General features: G+C 40.0%; 1 protein-coding gene across 3 annotated transcripts in view; it reads left to right on the top strand.

The window, feature by feature from the left end:
- Window positions 1–19,299, top strand: part of LOC137049205 (NACHT, LRR and PYD domains-containing protein 12-like) — a 122,804-nt gene extending 103,505 nt beyond the window's left edge. For 2 of the 3 annotated variants that reach the window (XM_067427662.1, XM_067427663.1), the window contains exons 14-16: window positions 4,642–4,815; window positions 10,309–10,355; window positions 17,955–19,299. In XM_067427662.1, the coding sequence (XP_067283763.1) occupies window positions 4,642–4,815; window positions 10,309–10,355; window positions 17,955–18,478 (745 nt within the window). In that variant the 3' untranslated portion in view covers window positions 18,479–19,299. Of the gene's footprint in view, window positions 1–4,641; window positions 4,816–10,308; window positions 10,356–12,538; window positions 14,567–17,954 lie in introns of those variants that run through there. The other variant, XM_067427664.1, reaches the window with a different exon arrangement.
- Window positions 19,300–23,311: the final 4,012 nt, after the last annotated feature.

Raw genomic sequence — 23,311 nt, 5'->3', positions numbered from 1 at the left:
GGAGCTAAACCATTTAGTGCTTTGTAAGTAATAAGCAGGATTTTAAAATATATGCGATGTTTAATAGGGAGCCAGTGCAGTGTTGACAGAACTGGGCTAATATGATCGTACTTCCTGGTTCCAGTAAGAACTCGAGCTGCTGCGTTTTGGACTATTTGGAGATTGTTTATTAAGCAGGCAGGGCAACCACCCAGTATAGCATTACAATAATCTAGCCTTGAGCTCATGAACGCATGTACTAACTGTTCAGCATTTTGCATCGAAAGCATGTGCCATAGTTTAGATACATTTTTACGATGGTAGAATGCAGTTTTACAGATGCTAGAAATGTGGCTTTCAAATGAAAGATTGGTATCAAAGAGCACACCCAGGTTCTTCACTGATGACGAGGGCTTGACAGAGCATTCATCAAGTGTTAAGACAGTATTTGATGGCACAAGTTACTACTTGTGGAGCTTTTCTGTCCAATAATTAAAAATATTTTTTTATCTGAATTATGTTGCAGTAAATTACTATTCATCCAATTTTTTATATCAGCCATGCATTCCGTTAATATTGTGAATTGGCAAGTTTCGTCAGGGCGTGAAGAAATATAGAGCTGTGTATTGTCAGCATAAGAATGAAAACAAACGCCATGCTTCCTAATGTTATCTCCCAGTGGTAGCATATACAGGGTGAAAAGCAACGATCCTAACACTGAGCCTTGCGGTACTACATACTGAACTTGTGATTGGTGTGACATCTCTTCATTTACTGCTACAAACTGACAATGGTCAGATAAGTATGATTTAAACCATGCCAATGCAATTCCACTAATGCCAACATAATTTCCGAGTCTATGCAAAAGAACATTATGACTGATAGTATCGAATGCAGCGTTAAGATCAAGAAACACTAATAGAGAGATACAGCCATGATCAGATGATAAGAGTAAATCGTGTAACTCTAATGAGAGCAGTCTCAGTACTATGATACGGTCTAAATCCTGACTGGAAATCCTCACATACACCATTTCTTTCTAAAAAAGGAACATAATTGTAAAGACATGGCCTTTTCTAGTTTTTTTGATAGAAACGGTAGATTCGAGATTGGCCTGTAATTAACTAATTCTTAAGGATCAAGTTGTGTTTTTTAAATAAGTGGTTTAATTATCGCCAACTTAAAAGTTTTCGGTACATATCTTAAAGGGGGGGTGAAACACTCAGTTTCAGTCAATCTCATGTCAATCTTGAGTACCTATAGAGTAGTATTGCATCCTTCATATCTCCGAAAAGTCTTTAGTTTTATCATATTTATAAAAGAAATATGGGCTGTACCGAGTCTTTCCGGAAAAAACCGAGCGCCTGGAGGCATATCGAGTGGGCGGAGCTAAAGAATGACAAGCGCGCAAAGCGGTGACGTCCTCAAGCGTGGAGAAACCCATCTATCTCAGCTAATACAGATAATGATCCACAATCAAATCTGAGGCTGAAATAAATTGAACAGGAGAAACGGCAACATCAGGATGTCCGTCTCTGTGGTATGTACTGTATTTAGGGGCCTTTGTGTGCAGTTTATGAGGACATGATTTGGTTTATGGACTATTGTATGTGACTAGACCTTAGAGGTAGCAAGCAAAACGGTTTTGCACGTCAGAGTCAGAATAGTGTAACGTTATACAGAACAACAATGGAGTAACCGTTAGCGCATTTGAATGACGAAGCACGCGATCGTATCGTTTACTGATGTTTACTCATGCGACGGTAGCCAATAGCAGAGACATTTGAAGTTGATTTACTCACCGGCATCTTCCAAAGCAGGACCGCTCTGTCAAAAACACACTTCTTTGGTATGATTTGGTGAAGTCCTGTGACAGCAGTGACCGTGGAAATCCACTTTGCGACGCGACTGAAGCGATGCCTTGAAGCTTCCCGTCATTTCTGCGTTCAAATCGGTTCAAATGCAGCGCTGCCTTCCCGGAATGCTGTGCTGAAGCGTTGAAGTCGCTCAACGTCACCCATAGGAATAAAGTGGAGCGCGGCGCGACATAAGTGTTCACGGACGACTGGATCTGCACCTGAGAGACTGTTTACAGCGTGCATTTCCTCTCTCTCCCTCTAGTCACGCGCGCGCGCACCCTTCCGGGAGAAGAGCCCGTACAGCCCATACAAGGACCTTCCGCTCTATTTAACGTCAAGTAGACCCATACTCGAAAAAAACTCGCCGAAACTTGTGAGAAACCTGAAGGAGTATTTTTAACACAGAAATACTCCATCAAACGTCCAACATTAGTTTTTGAAACTTTGTCTATGTTTAGGATGGGAATCCAAGTCTTTAAAGGTGTAAAAAGCTCAGTATGCATGAAACAGCATTTCACCCCCCCCTTTAATGTCAAGGATGAATTAATAATATTAAGTAGATGATCTATAATCTCTGGAAGCATCCCTTTTAATAGCGTAGTTGGTATACGGTCAAGCATACATGTTGTTGATTTAGATGATTTAACAATTTTAGCCAATTCTTCTCCTCCTATAGCAGTGAATGAGTGTAATTTTTCCTCAGTGATGTAGCACGCCCGCCGTCCGACTGGCTGTGCTGCAGTAAATATTCTGTTTGAACAAACAACGAGTCAGACAAAGTTGTGATGCTTTCCATAACAGAGTCGCTCTCGTAATCTTTATTACAATAATTCAAATATATAAATGTATAATTCACCATGTCTTATGTCACCTAACATGTGACTAATTTAAATCAAACACCAATACCCATGTTGCATTATCCTCATAAGCATCTTTTGTCTTATGCTCAAGTTATATCACTCAGATAACTCTTTTTACCATAAACATACATCATACATCACCATCCCTGTTGTACGTTCGAATGTGTACTATTAAACACTGCAAAACTGAATATTTGAGCAAATCTCTGGTTATACAAATAAAACTGGACTATAGGATACAGCCCTTTTACTCATTTAGAAGAAAGATAATTAAAACATCTTATACAAATGCAATTTGTATGTAACTATATAATATTCAAAGGCTATATATATATACATGTATATATATATACTATCAACACAATAAACATGACATAACTTTGGGCATTCAGTGTGTTGGAGCCTCTAACCATTCAGATTTTATTATATCAAAACTAGGCCTGACGCGGGACACCAGCGAATGAAGCGACACTTTCATAAACACAACACTGTCTTGTTTAAACATCTTAACATTACCCATAGACTGTATATTATTTGCCTCAAACAACATAAGCATGTTATTAACATATTGTTTCATGTTTTAAGTCTTTGGTGATCGATTTCACCCACCTGTTTGAACAAACAACGAGTCAGACAAAGTTGTGATGCTTTCCATAACAGAGTCGCTCTCGTAATGGCGGCTTCTTCTCCGCGACTCATAGTTACCCAATTAGTCTCTGATCAGCCCCTTGTCTCCCCCTACTGTCCACCTGAGGGTATTACGCATCACAGCACTTATTCCATCATTAGCACTTTGGGATTGTTTTTAACTATGAAAAGGGCTTTACAAATAAAATATATTATTATTATTATTTATCACAGATACAGCCTAATAACACTCATTGAAACAATATCATAAGCACAGTAAAACAATCAAATACATTGAAAGAAGGAAATTAAAATAAAGAATTCTTCCTGTGACTTTACATACAGGGTGTCACAGTGACACTACAATGCTCTGTCTGAAGTGATACTGTAGTAGACAGCTGCATGGTTATAATTTTACTCCTAATATTATCAAACTTACTAGTAAAGAAGTTCATAAAATCATTACTGCTGTGCTGTTTAACAAACGTCAGAAGTTGAAGCTTTATTTTTTGTTAATTTAGCCACTGTATCGAATAAATACCTAAGGTTATGTTTGTTTTCTTCTAAAAGAGTTGAGATATAAGCAGACCTAGCAGTTTTTATGGTCTTTCTGTATACAATCATGCTCTCTTTCCACACATCGCGAAAAACCTCTCTTCTGCAGCAGTTCAGTTGTTGTCCACACAGCTGCAATGAGCATTATTTGCTATGGCTCTTAGTTCAGAAGTATGCATACTTGGAGAAATATTGATTCATTATCACGTTTGCAAAATATTTCATCATAAAGAATACAATTTCTATTCATTTCCCACGGAATTGTCAGATCTGAAGAGCTAAAAAGGCATTCACAGTGAACTATGTCTCTCCTCTTCCTGATTTGCGTCAGATATAAGGCATCACAAGTTAATTCCATATCTGGAGCTATCAATCATCTTACGTGACTAAACATTGGCCTCCTCCCTGACGCTGTTGGGTTGGGGTTGGGGTCTGGTAACGGGTTAAATGCAAAATTTATTGTCCAATGTTTTGGTGGAATGTTTGTTTCTTACTGATAATAATAATAGACCACAAAATTTAATTTTATGAAATGACAGTGAAATCAAATAAAAATGGCACTTTCACATTTGAACCCTGGTGTTTAATTACAATTGTTCTTAAGTATATTTCTACTTTATTGGAGTACAAATGTTTCTGTTGACTTCACTTTCGTTACTTTTGTGACTTGAAACTACATAAAATATCAGCTACCACCGAAATGACTGTGTTAATGTCGTCTGACTGTCAAACTAATGTGATGTGGACTGTTTGTTTTGTAGGTTGTCGGGCTGTAGGGTAACAGGGGAAGGCTGTCGTTATTTGTCTTCAGCTCTGAGGTCAAACTCCTCACACCTGAGAGAGCTGGATCTGAGCTACAATCACCCAGGAGATTCAGGAGTGAAGCAACTCTCAGATACGCGCAACAATCCAAACTACAGACTGGACAAACTCAAGTATGTTGAGCAGGGAGAGTGTATAAAAAGTTCTATGTTCTAATGCACTTCCATGACACACTGAAATTGAATTTTCAGTGTGAATTTGAATTTAAATTTTCAGTGTGAATTTGAATCCCCCCATTCAAATTTTGAATGCATTCTTGGAGTTATTTTTAATCCACATGAGCCAAAAATACATAATACAATGCAGTGTTTTGGATGATACGAAGTACTTTTGTACCTACAAACCTACATTTTGTACCTACATTAGTTTGCATATGAAATATAATTTTTTTAATGAAAAAAGACCTTAAAGGTTCAGTGTGTAGTATTTATAACAATCTATTGACAGAAATGCAATTTTTCAATTTTCAAACAGTGTATTCAATTTTTGTCCTGTGATGGCCCCCGTAGCTTCTCTCTGGCCCTGTCCCAAAGGGCACACTTTTTGCGCACTTACAATGGCCACTGCGTGCGCACATCTATTAAGTCCACAAGACCGCAGGGTGTCCCATTCGTAATTTAAGCTCAAAGAAGTGTGCTCGTGAGCACAAGTTCCCCCCAAGTTCAGGGGTGTCCACTTTACCTCCGTGTCGAAGGATGGCGCCCCTGTGCTTCAGGCAGAGTTCATGTCCTACTGGCGAAGGACATGATTGAGCTGGTCCCTTCAGCCGATTTGGCTTCTATAGCCCATACTTAATTGTAAAAGTGCCCCAAGAACAAGTGTCCAGGCATGCTGTTGTCTCCACGGATGCTTCATCCTCTGGCTGGGGTGCCACGTACAATGGGCTTGCAGTTTCAAGTCTGTGGAGAGGGCTTCAACTGCAATGGCATATCAATTGCCTGCAGTTATTAGCAGTTCGTCTTGCACTCAGCCACCTCAAGGGGCTGATCAGAGGCAGGCACATTCTGGTCCATATGGACAGTACTGCGGCCGAGGCGTACATCGACAAACAAGGTGGTCTATGCTCCCGTCACATGTCACAACTCGCCCACCATCTCCTCCTGTGGAGTCAGAAGCATCTGAGGTCGCTTCGCGCCACTCACATTCTGGGCCTGCTCAATCGTGCAGCCAACAAGCTCTCACGTCAGCAGGTGCTCCCGGGAGAGTAGAGACTCCACCCCTAGGGGGTCCAGGTGATATTGAGCTGCTTTGGGACAGCACAGGTAGACCTGTTTGCCGCCCCGGACACGGCGCATTGCCAGTTGTTCTACTCCCTGACTGAGGGGACCCTTGGCACAGACGCCCTGGCACTCAGCTTGCCCCGGGCCTATGCAAGTATGTGTTTGGAAGGACAAGGAGCAGGTCATGTTGGTAGCATCGTATTAGCCCAACAGGACTTGGTTCCCGGAGCTAGTGCTCCTAATGACAACACCTCCTTGGCCCATTCCTCTGAGGAAGGACTTCCTGGTTCAGAGACAGGGCACCCTCTGGCACCTGTGTCCGGACCTCTGGAAACTCCATGTCTGGTCCCTGGACGGGACGCGGAGGTTCTAGGTGGCTTACCACGGGCTGTGGTGGACACCGTCACTTCCGCTAGAGCTCCCTCTACGAGACAACTCTGTGTTGAAGTGTAACCTGTTCGTTGACTGGTGATCTTCTCACCGAGAAGACCCCCGAAGGTTTACGCTCGGTTCAGTAAGGTGTATTTTGCAGCTATCGCCACAAATCATGACATGGTAGATGGTAAGTCCTTAGGGAAGCACGATCTGATCGTCAGGTTCCTGAGGGGGGTGAGGAGACTAAATCCGCCTCACCCTCCCTCTATACCCTCTTGGGACTTAACTCTGGTGCTTACCACACTGCAGAGAGCGCCCTTTGAGCTTTTGCAGTCAGCTGAGTTGAAAGTTCTGTCTCTGAAGACAGTACTCCTGACTGCATTGGCCTCCATTAAGAGGTGTAGCGACTCAGGGGAATCAAACACACAATCGCCAGTTACATTTAACAAATATGTTTTGAATGCTTTGTGCTTAGTAACTGACCTTCCCCCAACACAACAGAGAAAGATTCTCCGTTACCCTGGAAACCATCTGATGAGACGTTTTATGGCCCAAAAGAATCTGGCCACATGAAAAGTCCAAAGTTTAAAACACAATTCAGGTAACCTCATATATGTCATGTCTCCTATCAAATTAATGCTCACTTCACGACTTACACTTCCATGTATGTCACTTATTCAGAGAATGCAGTGTGTGTTTGTTGCATTAATTAGAGTATGAATGGGCAGATACCCATTGATTCAAGCTTGAAACAAAGAGCCATAAAATCTCCAGAGGAATTTCCCGCTTGGAAATCCCAACAATCTCATTGGTTAAGTCTAACCCAGGAGGGTGGGACTACTCCCAGACCTTAAAAAGGGAGGTGCTCGGATGCCCTCCCTCTCTCTCTCTTCTCTCTCTGGCTGAACCAACATGTCATCGTGGCTGGCCCTTGAGCCAGGCCACCAATGCAGGCCCTCCAAGCAGGGAGGGCCTCCATACACAGAGCCATGTGCTGTGTGGGACCAGAAACCCGAGGCCCACACACGACTATTGGGACAGCAGGCCCCAACACTTCATGTGGACCTTCTTCGACCATCAGAGACTCTGCAAGTTCACCGTCGTTCCTTCACTCACCACAGAAGGAATCATGCGTGGTAAAACCCATCAGACCAAACCATCGAACTTTCTTCTGCGATTTCCACCTGGACGGTCTTCTACGGCTCAAGCCATATGCAAGTATCGTACGCAAAACAAATTGCTGTGTAGTGAGTATAGCTGTAAACCCTTTACAGCATAGTTGTATAGCTTGTAGTCATACATAGAGTATAGCTTGTAGTCACCGATGGTTTCTCTCAAGGTTTTAAGACTTAAGAAGTTTTTAGACTTCATCCATCTGTACTGACCCGGTTCTTCTAACCACTTTCACTTCAACTCTTGCTATGTATGTTTTGTGTATGTATGTGTTTTATGTCTCGTTCGTGATTTATAGATATAACATTTTGTGCACAATATATGTTTGGTTCTGACTCCCTGCCTGCAAACAAATTGTCCCTTAAATGATCGATCTGGTTATGCGCTCTAAGCGCTTATGTAAATACAAAGGAAGAATATTTTTTTCTGTAGCCATGAAAAATATCCTTTTCTTAGAATTAAGTAATAATCAATACTAAATGTTCACAAACGGACGGATTAATTGATTGCAATGTTAATGTAGCTACATAAAGCTAATCTATTTAAATTATTCAAATATTCATAATTAATCATAATGAGTTATGAATAATTATTCATATTTCCCTTAAGAGCTAATTCGCTTCAGAGGGTAGGGGACCTGCAGGTATTTTCGGTCGATGAATCTTGCCTGGAATTCGGGCCTGGTAACTCTCATGTAATCCTGAGACCCCAGCCCGAGGTGTGCCCAAGGTTCCCACGACTCCCTTCCGGGATCAAGTGGTGAACCTGCAAGCGCTACCTTTTGAGAAGGCAGACGCAGCCCTAGCTTTTCTCTGTCCCGTCCGTGCCCTATGGACTTACGTGGACAGAACGCAAAGCTTTAGGACCTCAGAGCAGCTCTTTGTCTATTACTGAAGACAGCAGAAGTGAAAGACTGTCTCCAAGCAGAGGATGGCCCACTGGATAGTGGATGCCATTGTCTTGGCTTATGAATTCCAAGACGTCACCTGCCCGCTCTGGGTTAGAGCCCACTCCACCAGGGGTGAGGCCTCTTCCTGGGTGTTGGCTTGTGGCGGCTTGCTGACAAATATTTGTAGAGCTGCGGGCTGGGTGACACCTAACACATTCGATTAGATTTTATAGCCTACGTGTAGAGCCGGTATCTTAGAAAACTCACTGGCTGTTGAAGATTTTATGGAGCGGACAACCCGCGGCCTAAAGGTTTAACATTTGGCTATGTATTTGGCTTGAGTATTAAAAAACTAAATTTTAACAAGTGATCAGAGTTATGATCAGAAAAAAAAGCATTTTAAGAACCGGAAAACCCAATGATAGAACCAGATCCGAAGTATGACCAAGCTTATGAGTCAGACTTAAAACAGATTGAGTAAGATTAAATCAATCAATAAGATGTAAAAACTCAAGTACCACTATGGCTAAAAACTCTGAACATTCTTGATGAATCGTTTGTTCATTTGTTGCTAGGCGGTTGCTAGGGTGATTTCCGTAACACGGTAGCATAATGAGGGTCCCTATATTCAAACTGAAGCATTGAGAACTTTGTAAGTGTACAAACAGTTTAAAGGTCCCGTTCTTTGCGTGTTTTCGAAGCTTTGATTATGTTTACATTGTGCAATTCTTAAAACACTTTTTACTTTTGGTTCCTTCATTTTAAGGCCCATTAATTTCCAGAGATATAGGGATCTCAATGTGGCTCCATGAGTTAATTGGTAACCATTTGCAATGGTCTCCCCATACTTCCCATACTGTGCGTGTAACTCTTTAGTTTAATACTAAAGTATTAAATATATCTCAATAAATTCTATATTCTCGTTCTTAATACAATTTTCTTTTGTAACCTTAATTTGAATGGCCCTATGGTTCAATCCAGTAGGCATAATGTGACTCCATGCTCAAATTACTGAATATTTATTTTCTACACTAAAGGGATTGAATACCACCAACCTCAATTCAAATTATAAAACGTAAAAAAAAATAAAAAAAATCTCAGGAAGATACATAGATGGCATACAATTTGAAAGCATAATAACTGGACTTTGAAATTTCAGCCAATAAAACATTTTATAAAACAATGGCACTTAAAATGTTGAACTAAATGTTGTTGCAGCCATATATGAATAAATGAAAATGCATATTTTTGTATTAAAGAGAACTTAGAGGATTGCTTTTGCTGATTGAGACTTTATTAGTTATTTTGTGTTTGAATAGCCTAATGAGTTTATGAATATGACAAGTTACTTAAATATTAAATATTCAAAATACTGCATTAACAATTATAGTGAAAGACAACTTCCCTTTTTGATCACGTCTTCCATCAGGGAGAGTGCATGCTTTTTTTTGCATGGCTGAATGTTGAACTTACAAACAATAATCACATTGTTTGCATCCGCCCAAACTTATTTGCCGAAAATCTAAATGCGAACAGTTAAAGGGATTCGCGGTTAGCGCGAGCATAGAGAACACCGCCACCGGCAGAGGATTCTGCCGGGTCTTAAAGCCTTAAAGTGAACGGTTATTCTCGGTGGGACGAATTAGGAAACGTGCATTGTGAAGGGCACTCTGGAAGATGTGCAAATGAGCGTACCGTTACGCTAAAGTCACGTTCTGGGCGCACAGAGAGGTTGCGGTACGCTCAAGAGCTATATTTGGAAGTGGCGGTACTGAGTACCGGCGCTTACCGGCCCACTTAAAGCACTGGGTGTTGGTGTGTGTGTGTGTGTGTGTGTGTGTATGTGTATGTGTGTGCGTGCGTGCGTGCGTGTGTGTGAGAGAGGGAGAGAGAGTGTCTCTGTATGTGTGTGTTCACTGATTAACTTTCACTGTGTATGTGTTTTCTAGTGTGGATCATGGGGGAGAGAACAGGATTGCAGCAGGAGTACAAAAATGTATGTCTAAACACACACACACACACACACTAAACTTTGGGATCCAATCTGATTAGTTTGGTAACTATGGTGATTTCATTTAGAACCTCATTTAGGACAAAAGCATTTCTTAAAGGGTTAGTTCACCCAAAAATGAGAATTTTATGTTTATCTGCTTACCCCCAGTGCATCCAGCATGTAGGTGTCTTTTTGTTTCTTCGGTAGAACACAAATTAAGATTTTTTTAACTCCAACTGTTGCTGTGTGCCAGTCATATAATGGTTTGAATAGGTAACAAGTCTATGAGAGCAAAACAAACAAACAAAAAAACATGCTTAGACAACATGCACAAAAACCCTGCTGCTCCTGACAACACATTGATTTGTTAAGACACGAACCGATCGGTTTCTGTGAGAAACTGAACAGTATTTATGTTATTTTTCTACCTCATATCCCTATGAGTCTCATCAAGCTTTCCCATCGTCTATTACTTCCGTCTGATAAGGTCAAATGGACGTGATCATAGACATATATTATGTAGATGTCTCATTCGACCAATCCGCGCAGGCACTAATGAGGAATATATATATATATATATATATATATATATATATATATATATATATATATATATATATATATATATATATATATATATATATATATGATCGCGCCAGTTTGACCTCACCAGACAGAAGTAATAGACGATGGGAATACTAGATGACACTCGTAAGTTAAAAATCTTAATTTGTGTTCTACTGAAGAAACAAAGAAACCTACTTGTTGGATGCACTGGGGGTAAGCATAGACTGTAAAAAAATATGGACGTATTGTCCGTGACGTCACCCATAGGATTCTGATAAGCCGCTCTGAAGCTTAAAGTAGGGGCGAGCTGGGCGCAACCATCTTGCCAGCGAGTCAGCGCGAGTCAATCCCGGATAACAGAAAATGGGCAAAGAGGGGTGTGGGCGGAGTGGGATGTGATGTGGGCGGAGCTTAGGCGACGCAATGACTATAGACGGCGGATAAATGGCTATCCACCTGTCACTCAAAGTAACCACGCCCTTAATTATGCAGAACTTTAAGGCTTTATATAACGTAAATGAATGAGTTATAAAAAAAATTCACCTGCCTCACAGTTTTCATAAAGGTCAAAATTAGCCATATAGGCCAAAACCACAATTTGTACCAGGCTGTAAACATGTTTTTTTCTGCTGTAAAGTTGGGAATTTTAACATGGGGCTCAATGAGATTCTGCTCCCTTCTGGAGCCTGTCCCTAGTGGCCAGTTGAAGAATTGCAGTTTACATTACTTCCGTCTACATCATTTCTACTAGTTTACATAATTTCAACATCGATGAATACAAAGCATGTACATATGCATACAGTTTCACACTTTTCAAAAAAGTTTGGAATTATGTGCTGTAATTTAAACAATTTATTCACACCGTGTATATTGAAGTTAACTGAAATACATACTCATAACGTCATATACATCCTCACACTATCGGTGAATCGGCAGGAAATAAACCCATTACAGAATGAATGAATAAATAATAACATTAAACACACACAATAACACTATAGTGTCAATACTCTAATATTTACCAGCTTTGCTATTGCCGGATACATGATAATAATCTGTACAGTATTGTAATCTGAGCAAAGGTTTCATATCGTTAGCTGGCGTATATAACGTTAAATCATTAGCTAACACCGGTGTCTCACCGAGACATCTGCCCTGTTCTCCAATATTTCTTACACAACAACTCAATTTGTCTTCTCTGACCGTTGTTCTGTCTAATCCTGGCCTGTCCCTAATTTTTACGGCTGTGGTCTGCCATATGAGTATTAATAAAGTATTAATAAACATTTATAACTTCCTCTGCATCCGAATAGTCATTGCGATCGATTGTTTTCCTATCGTTGAAATTCCCTGTACTGTCTCGTTATGTATGGAATTACCTTTGTCTCAATAAAACAGAACGAAACTTTATAAAACTGAACGAAACGTTTTCAGAAACAAACAAAAATATGCCATTACAAAGGAAGAAAAACACACTGAAAATGAAAAAAATTAACTCAGTCGCACAAATGTAACAGGATATTCAGTATGCTTAATTCTTTGTTAATGTTTTTCAAAGTTTTGTTTTTGCAAAGCGTAGATGGGAATGCATTGCCAAAGATTTCGCTTATTTTTCTCAGTTTTTCTTTTGCAGTTTTGACACAAACCTCTCGTGGGGGCAGGATTAACAGTGATCTACTCTGATTGGATAAAGAGCTTTTGATGGACAGGTGGAATGATCTTGCGGTGCTTTGTATTAGGCTAGTTCATAAAGATGAGCTCTCAGGAGCGGCGGTGGCTTCATCTTCATCATCTTCTTCACCCGCTTGTTCTTCAAGGCAGCAATTAGTCTGTGTTATTGAAGTAACCAATAATATCGATATAAGTTGTATCCATGTACAATGTGCAACAGTTAGTTGCGGGTTATTGATATAGCCTTACATAGGCGTAATTTGCGGGTGGGACATGTCCCCACCACTTTTTGAAACATTGAAACATCTTGCTGCACAGATGAACCTAACTAATACCAACAAAACATCTCTGGTTAACTAGAAGAGGATCATTTAAATAGTTTGTTATAAGAGGCGATCTGGCGCTCGTTGCCGCTGTTATCAGTGGCGAGTGCATGTGCAGTCTACACACAGAAGAGCACTTTAATCGCCTAACGCCGTTGCAGAAACTTTCTATTTGTTCTGGTGAAATCATGAAATACAGTGCATTAAAAAAAACTGTCCCTGCTCTTGATATACACACACTGATGATATTCAGTATACATGCAAGAATTAAACATGAGGTTTATATTATCTAATAAATGAACTATTGAATTGTAGTCTATGTGATACGCAGGTATACGCCGTATACCCTCTCTAGGAAAGGACAAGGATAGGGAATTTAAAACCAAGCATCCTTGGTTAGAGTGGAGGCTGGAGGAACAGTAAGTTAGGTAGATAACAGCTGATTAAATCTTTGTTTCAGGTTACATTTTCATATAACATTTAAGGCTAAATGTAGCTCTTAAAGGTATAGATCATCCAAAAATGTTAATTGTTATAATTTCCTCACCCTTAATTTGTTCCAAAACTGTGTGAATTTCTTTCTTCTGTTTAATGCAAAAGATGATATTTTGAAAAATGTTGGTAAACAGACAGTTGGCAGCATGCATTGACTTTCATAGTCTATATTTTTTTCCTTTTGTGGAAGAATCACTGGGTGCTGCTAACTGTCTGATTACCAATATTTATCCTTAAATGGTATATGAATATGTCACCTGGACCACAGATTTTTGCTTAAAATTCGCAAAATAATCTGCCAAATGGAGACAAAAATAGTCTTAATTCAAACAGAAAACAAGATTATTTTTCTTACCCCAATGGCAGATTATTATCTTATTTTAAGCAAAAACTCTTAATTTTGTGTATTTTTTTCCAAAAACAAGACAATAATTTTTCCTTGTCTAGTAAATGTAAGAATTGTTATATATTTTGACTAGAAACAAGACGAAAAATACTAAGTAAGAAAAGCATTTTTTGCAGTGCACGATATTTTTTGTCTGTTGCGATTATGCGATTTTTACTCCTAAAATCTTGTTGTGTCCTGAGCAAGAAACATGTCAGACTAAATGCTGCTACTCTACCAATCCTCACTTGTTACCACAACGTTTTGTTCCTGGTTTTACAATGTTTCATCGAGGGACTACCTTCAGCAACCCAGGGAGTAACGTTACTGGAATGTAAGCTTATTAATAGATGGTTTAGAAATAACGTTACGTTTTGGCGGCAAGCTTTAACTACTGAATATGCATATGAACGCATGCGCGACACGGAACTGCAGTAAACACACTGCAAAAAATGCTTTTCTTACTTAGTAATTTTACATAAGCAGTCTTTAATAATGCTCTCAATTACATGTAGATACATACTTTATGCATTAGTGAGTGTGGTGGTGCCTGTTGTGTGTTGCTCTGGGATGGGTGCGTATGAGGCTGGTATGGGGGGGGATCACAGTATACTGACTACAAAAATCTAGACTACACCACTGCACACGTCCCACCTACGTTTTAAAACAAAGTTACGCCACTGTTGATAAAACGTTTTTAAATAATTCATGTGTCAAATAAAGCCAGGACTGTTGGACACTGTACATGGATACACCTTTTATCGATATTATTGGTTACTTCAATAACACAGACTAATTGCTGCCTTGAAGAACAAGCAGGTGAAGAAGATGATGAAGATGAAGCCGCTGCCGTTCCTGAGAGCTCATCTTTACAAACTAGCCTAATACAAAGTACCGCGAGATCATTCCACCTGTCCACCAAAAGCTCTTTATCCAATCAGAGTAGATCACTGTCCCCAGCCCGCCCCAACGAGAGGTTTGTGTCAAAAAAGCAAAAGAAAAACTGAGAAATCTTTGGCAATGCACGATTTAGGTAAACGAATCTTTGAAAAACATTAACAAAGAATGACGGCTGTTTCACACGGCAAGCGTGAGCAGCGCCTGAGCAGCGCTTCAGCGTAACTACAGCATCACAGCAGCGGCTCCCACAATGCTATAGCCTATAGCTGTCTGAGTATTACATACTAAACTAATAGAAACTTTACTTTTTATAATCATAACCATACTTTCAACCCAACTGAATAATTAAAACAAGTTTAAAAGTAAATCTTCTAAAGATATTTTTTATTCTTTGTTTTCATTAATGACATACTCCAGTTATTGTTAAAACACACTACACGTGCTTCTTGTGTGCATTTTGAGCACTTTTTGTGTGATATTATATTTTGTCCATCAAAAGTGTGCTTTCACTTAACACCGTGACTGCTGAGAGCCTATATATACCTGTCTGTCTGAGTGTTACATACTAAACTAAAAGAAAGTTTATCATATTTTCTGGCTCGTTTACTTTATTTTTTATAATCATAACCATACTATCTCCCAAAGTGAATAATTAAAACAAGTTTAAATGGGTAAATTTCACATATGCGGACATATACAGGCATCCGTGAAATCGATGCAATTTGATTTGTAAAATTTTCAACGATTTGTTTCAACTTGTTTTGTCAGATCATGATTGGTTGGTGTAACATTATTAGGCTATAGCCTACATGACAAACAGGCATTTATGAATGATGTAATATTTAAAATTATATAATAGACATTTTTTATTAAATCGACACATTTGCTTTGATTATTGATGAGAGAATTTTTTTGTTTAATTTTTCCCTGTAAAGCCACAGACGCTCTCTGAAAGAACCATATATGGCTCGAGAGCCTGTGGAAAATCAGCCATTAAACAGGGATGCAGGTTTTCACAACAAAACCCACCCAATTGCAACTCAAAACTAGCCCAAAACTAGCCCAATCGCATTCTGGGGGGTAAAATATTTTGCCAGTAAACCGCACGCAACCCATAGCAACGCGTTATGGCAATGCCTCAGACCGACTGATAAGTAAAAATAAACAGATATTTTCTGACTTTTGAGCCTTTCGTTACTATTGTACACATTGTCATGTTATTATAAGTCAAATTTATTTTGTTTTATTGACCACAAATATTATCATTGATATTTGTCTGAGAGGGGCACTTTTGATTTATTTTGAAAAAGGGCAGGGGCTCGAGCACCCAAAGCTCCCCCCTCTGCACTTGCCTGCCCTGTTCAGTCTCACACTTGGCACAGCACTTGCGACAGTACTGAGGCCTAGTAATGACCAAGAGTTACAGAAATAATTTTAAAGACTTTAAACCTTTCCTGTTATCCGAATGTTTTTTTAATAGGCTTTATATTTTCTGATCTTATGTTAAAGATTAAAAAAAGGTTTGTTTTTACTCTATATTTGTATTTATGTATAAGATATTTAGTGAAAAATGTTTAGACTTCAGTTGTCTCGCCAAGTAAGAAAACAAAATGAATCTAGCCCTTTGGAAGATTCAGTTCGAAGGCCGGTAAGCGCCCTCTGGAGGAAGAACACTGTATCGCATCTTTGGGACAGATACAGATAGGCTTCTGTGCATTTGTGAATCAAGGCCACGGAACGACAGTCTCAAAACATTCCACAGGTACAAAAGCGCATATTCAGGGGCATTCTAAGAAGAACACCAATGCAAAAGACTTGTGATTTACTGTGCATTAATTTACAGGTACAGATAAAGCATTTGTGGATTGTAAAAAAAGACTAAAGACAATAATGCTTAATTGCTGTGTGTGGATCTCTCTTGTGGATTGTGGATTACTTTGTATGTGTGGATCTCTCACATGCATTTGTGAATTGCTTTGTGTGTGTGGATCTCTCGTGTGCATTTGTGAATTGCTTTGTGTGTGTGGATCTCTCGTGTGCATTTGTGTATTGCTTTGTGTGTGTGGATCTCTCGTGTGCATTTGTGTATTGCTTTGTGTGTGTGGATCTCTCGTGTGCATTTTTGTATTGCTTTGTGTGTGTGGATCTCTCGCGTGCATTTGTGGATTGGTGCGCGTGCATGTGGATCTCTCGCATGCATTTTTGGATTGGTACGCGCAAATGTGGATCTCTCACGTACATTTGTGGAAGGTTTTGAGACTGTTTTCACTCCATAGTAGCCCTATACTTCATGTTAGATATAAATATTGCCTATTGATACAGCAAAGACAACAGGTTTAATATTTCAAAAATGGATAATTATGTTGTTTTTTATTATTATAATTAGGCCTATATCTGCATTTATGTTAACCTACAGACTTTCAAACATGAAAATGTCATTTATTAATATGTATCCGTGTCAAAATGACATATAACCATCTGTTTCTATTCTATTTTGCCTGGAAACGCTTCCAACACGCTCCCGTGTCGCATGAAAAATAGGCGTCTCTTCTATTTGAAGCATGCACGCGTTTTCCGCGCGGCTCGAGGTCTAACCGGTTAACATGGGAGCTGAAATAAAAACAGACACGCCACGCAGCCGAGACCCTCACTACACACTTGCAGTGTGTCCCCGGCCTGAAACAGCGGTGAAACCTATTACTTTTTAGCGAATTAGTTAATTTTTTTCATTTTCAGTGTGTTTTTCTTCTTTTGTAATGGCATATTTTCATAGTTTCTGAAAAAGATTAGGTCAGTTTTATAAAGTTTTGTTTAGTTTTATTGAGACAAAGGTAATTGTCACTAGTTTTTGGCATTTTTAGATGCAGAAGTAAAATTTTCTCACAAAACAACTCCAAAAGCCTTATTAGTGCATTTATAAATATATTTGAAAGAAAATCTAGTTCCTACATTATTTTTCTATACTTTGACTCACTGGATTCTCTAACCTGCACTCTTTAAGTGCTTTATTATGATTGGTTACTTGGCAACAGACCTGAGAGTTGAGCACCGAACTTCCCTCACTGCAGATCAGATGAGATTTATAGACAGGATTGGAATCATAAATCAAGTGAAGATTTGATGCTGTAATATGAATTTATGAAAATCCTAAATTAACTCTTCAGATCTGAACTCAATACTTAAGATAGAAGTATTTTTTACAGTGTACATTAAAAGATCAGATTCATAATTCCTGATTCTAATGTGTTTTCTCTCCATCAGATTACCATCCGTTCACTCTTGATATGAACACAGTGAATAAACGTCTCCGTTTGTCTGACAGCAACAGAATGATTACTAACACTGACGCAGAGCTTCAGCCGTATCCTGATCATCCCGACAGATTTGATGTGTATCCTCAGGTGTTGTGTAGAGAGAGTGTGTGTGGACGCTGTTACTGGGAGATTGAGTGGAGTGGTATTGTTTTTATATCAGTGTCATATAAGAGCATCAGCAGGAAGGGACAGGGCAATGAGTGTGAGTTTGGATCTAATGATCAGTCCTGGAGTTTGTTCTGCTTTCCCTCCATTTTCTCATTCAGACACAATAAGATACAAACTGATCTCACTGTAGATTCCATCAGTTGTAGAGTAGGAGTGTATGTGGATCACAGTGCAGGAACTCTGTCCTTCTACAACGTATCTGGAGACACAATGAGCCTCATCCACACAGTCCAGACCACATTCACTCAGCCGCTCTATCCTGGGTTTTGGGTTCCTTATGGATCATCAGTGAAACTGTGTTGATGAATCAGAATAGAGTGTACTGAGATTCTACCCATAATGCTTTGAGCTCATGATAAATCAGTGACAGGGAAATGTTATAGTCTCTTAATTTCTCTTCATGACAAGCTCATATAGACAGTCCGAGATCTATCTATCTATCTATCTATCTATCTATCTATCTATCTATCTATCTATCTATCTATCTATCTATCTATCTATTACAGTCAATCTTACCTTTCATTAAAATGTATCATTCAATAAATAAGTAATCTGTTGTAAAATTGTTAAATGCAAATGTCTATAAACAGTAATCATGTGATCATACTGTAAACTGTTGATCAGTGAAAGTATGAGGTTTTCCTGATCTAGAAAGACTCCTGACATGATGAAAGTCTGAATTCATCATGTGGTCTTTCGTGGGAGTGTTGTGGTAAAAAACGTCAGTGTTTTCTTTCTCTGTCTGTCATGTGATCGTCCTGCTGCTGCTCTCAGTGCTGAAATCAACACAAATAATTCCATATAATAATAAACTTCACTTTTATCAGAGTAAAAACAGTTAATGATGAAGTGAGATGTTTCAATAGAGGATGTCAAACTCTCTATTTCGCTTCTTCTGCATCGAGCAGCAGTTCAGAGACAAGTGACCCATGTGAACTATATGATGACCTTCGACCTTCCAATCCCACTGGATTATGACCTCTGTCAGTGTTTCTACATGTTAAAGGAATGTACTGTACCTGAGAAACTTTACTTTCTGCCTTTGATCTGTTGTCCCATTGTGTGTAATTTGCTTCTTTGTTGTTATTTTTAATAACAATAAATACAATAAGGTAAGAAAATAACTATATGGTTATTGTATTGTTATCATTAAGCTGAGTTAAGTCTTGAGAGATATTTGTTGAAATCCTATTGAAATGTAATATTTTTCTGACTTTAAATGTACAACTCTGTCTCTTCCTAGAGCTTTAACTCCACATACTCCTAACTTGACTCAGACCTACAGACTGTTCTGACTAAGTGTGCTATATCTTTTCAGACTGATTAGACAATGTTTAATTGTAAGAAAGGTGATGGTTATATGTTGATCTTTAAGCACCCGCTTGTGGCGAGGACTTTTTATAGTAACTTCTATATGACTTGTTAAGTTCATTGTGAAGTGTTATGGCTGAAGAGCAGCTCGTACATTGAAGTTGTGACACGCATAAGGCTGTGAGTTGCTATTATTTTGCATATAAATAGGTGCAAATTCAATAATCTGCACCTGAATTCACGGCATACTGACCGTATACTCTTATTCTTAATAAACACTGTGTTTGGATTCACTTACCTCTGCCTCATTGCATATATCCTGACAGACGTTTATTAGGTTTAAGAAGTTTGTCAAATTAATTAATCTAGAGGAAAATATGGCTAAAAACGTAAAACGGGAGCTGCCCATTTAGCGGCACTATATACTAGTGGTCGTATGTTATGAATATTAGACAAATTTTGACTAATTCGACAAAAAATTTAATGATTACAAGCCATTACCTCAAACTAGGAATATAATTAGCAAATGCACGTTTCATTTTAATGTTTTGTTAAGGCAGTAAATACTGTTATGCGCTATGAATGTGTAATTTGAATACAATTCTAATTGCTGTATTTTTTATTTTGTTTGTTTACAGTTTTACAATATATAAATAAAACAAGAAAAGCCATGAATCAACATCTCGTCTGTTCACTGCCTGTCTAGCTGGATAGAGAAGTTAAGTCTTGTGAGGACAGAAAAGTAAAAAGCCTTTTTATCAGTATACAACGCCCTTTTTAAAGCTGTTAACTTCAGTCATCATTTGGCAGCCATTGGATCCTCAACTCCGACTGCCAGGGAGCCGCATGCTGAAAGCACAAGAGGAGGTACTGGAAACGAGATCCAGGTGCTCTGGTTCTTCAACGCGGTCTACCAGGTCATCTGCAAGCATAGCAGCTCTCAAAGCACGAGTCAAAGCTGAGGCTGTACAAGCGCAGGTGGTCTGTGCAGAAGAGGAAACTGAAGTTCCCTTTCAGTCGGTCACGTTCTACATATGTCGGAACTGACCGATGAATTGGGGACCTGATTTCAGAGACCAATATACTTTAAGTGTTAAAAACGAACCAATGAAGATTGGCATGAGGATCAGGCATTCCATGCTCCACCCTGCGGCGCAGGTATAATAAGGAAGTGGAATGCCACATCATTGCTTTCTACTTCGGAGCTGAACAGTGAATGTTTCCTGTTTCTACGAAGAGTGTTCTACAACCGAGACTCATGAGAAGGTCTACTGCTGCTTCCAGTATACCGGCTTGCACTATTCGACCTGTGTGAGCCACGGCTATCTCCTGTGTGTTTCAGCACTATAAAAGAGCAGTTTTCTTTTTCGGAACACGGTTTGACCCTGCGTTTTTTTTCAAAATGTCATTCAAACCGTACGTTTCTGGATACAGTCGATTTCTGTTGACGGTCATGGTCGTTGTCTCACATGTTTGGGCATTTAGCACGCTGATGCAGCTTTCGTGGATGGCTCATGTTCCCACTGCGGGCACATGACCATCGCAGTGCTGGGGTATAGGCTGCAATACCTCAAAAGGGGTGAAGTCCCATTGCGTATTCCCCAATCTAGTGGTCCTCCCGCTGCAAAGCAGAGGGTTGCTACTTTGGCTGATAACTTTGGTGGAGACCTGAGGGTTACCGTGAGGGCTTCCCCAATGGGTCATATGGCTCCTCTGGCCCCTCCCCCCTCTTCTGTGCCAGGGGAGCTTCCAGTAGAGCGCGCTGGCCCTTCCCATGGTAGACCAGTCGTTACTTTTGGGGCTCCGGCTGAGGATATGATGACGGTTGTTGCATTGGTGGACGAGCTAATGGGCTCTGAGGATGAAATTCAGCTGCATTGCCCCCTTTGGGTGTGGTAGCATTGCCCGAGTCTGAACCAGAGCTTACGACTATGCTTTCCCGGGCTGCTGCAAGTGTCGGGCTCAAGTGGAACCACCCACTGTGCCGAACCTTCACAGTTAGATGATTGGTTTCTTGGGATGGCCCATGCTCGTGTTCTTAGTTGGAGTACTTGCTCTAAGGGCACTCCAGCCCATATGTAGTGGTTCCCTAATGGCAACCCCATATATGTACCGCTACCCTACTCGGCTAGCTCCATGTCTTTCCCTTGACAAAGCCCGCTCTGTCATCTCTGGAGGTGTTCTTTCCCCCCTGGAACCAGGTTGGTACCACCTCAGAGACTGCCATATTGTTGTACTACCCTGCTAGGTTAGTCCTTATGTGTATTCCGCCTCCTCATCTTCCAGTAAAGGATGTGGCTCCACATCGTACCATCTCCTGAGAAGGAAACACTTTCCAGCGTTATTCAGTTGTCACCCTTAGTGGGTCTTGCAGAAAAAGCTTTGACTGACAACCTTGCTTGGAGACCTGACTTCCGCACCATACAAGCGTGGCCCAGTGCGCTCAAGCAGGACGCTGGAAGGGCCAGCATCCTGGTGGGTTGGTAGGATCAGTCAGTTCTGTGACCAACTGAAAGTGAACGTCTCGGTTACCTATGTAACCCTCGTTCCCTGAAAGAGGGAACCGAAACATACCTCCCGTCGCCAGGTGCTGCACTTCTGCTAGGGGGCCAAGTCACTAGTTTGGCTCCTCAGCAGAAAACAATAATGCAGCATTCCACTTCTTTATTTATACACGCACTGCGTGCACCGCATGCCAATCTTCATTGGCTCGTTTTTAACACTCAAAGTAGAGTGGTCTCTGAAATCAAATTCCCAATTCATTGGTCATTTCCGACCTACATCTCCCTTCCCTCCTTCAGGGAATGAGGGTTACATACTTAACTGAGACATTATGAAACAACAAGCTGAAATGCAAGCTCAGCTACATATTTTAAAGATAAAGAAAGAAGCAGCTGCTAAAGCAGCAGAAGCAGAGACACTAGAACCAGCCGCACAGTTTGAAGAACAACACCCTTACAGCAAAGAACATCTGTGCGACAACCCCATGGACTCCGAAGAAAAGGTTAAAAATGTAATTGATAATCAAGTATTCTTACAAAGCAATCAAGTGCTGTCACAACCTCAAATCTCAATCACGAACCCCTTCTACCAACATGATAACACAGATGCAGAACAATCTCCACCCCCTACATTACTCCTGTATCCAAACAAGAAACATTGCAGCACAGACAACTACGGCCATCCATATACATGTCAACATCACATCCTTACACATCACTTCCAGTTCTCAACCATCATCACCAGTCATTCAGCTCAATGCCCCCAAATCCAGAACAGACATCTACGGTAAATTATATGGCTAAATATCTGAGATGTGAACTGGTGCCAACCACTTTGCAAACCTTTGATGATGATCCACAACATTATCGTAGCTGGAAATCATCATTTCTGAATGTCATTAAAAACTAAACATCCCTGTCCCCTAAACAATAATTAGATCTACTTGTAAAATGGCTTGGACCAAATTCTAACCAACAAGCTAAAAGAATCAGTGCAGCTTAAATCAATGATGCCGCTGAAACCCTAAAAATGATCTGGCAGTGCTTGGAAGAAAGCCCACAGAGCACCTGAGGTAATTGAACATGAACTCTTTAAAAAGGTTGAAAACTTCCCTAATATTACAGCTAGGAGATCTCTTACTTGAACTACAACTAAAGCAGAGGGTTATTCACCTGGGCTAGCCTTTCTGGATACAGCTTGTGATGTTAATCACATAGTGGAAAGCTCCTTTACTCCCTACAAGAAAGAGGGATCTCACATGCATCCAAAATGAAATGAACCTAGCTTCACCTTTCTGTCAGCAGTGCAGTCCAAGTTTGAAAG

This window comes from Pseudorasbora parva, chromosome 20, assembly GCF_024679245.1.
Source record: "Pseudorasbora parva isolate DD20220531a chromosome 20, ASM2467924v1, whole genome shotgun sequence".
NCBI classification, from domain to species: Eukaryota; Metazoa; Chordata; class Actinopteri; order Cypriniformes; family Gobionidae; genus Pseudorasbora; species Pseudorasbora parva.
This window is presented reverse-complemented; position numbering and strand designations above follow the sequence as displayed.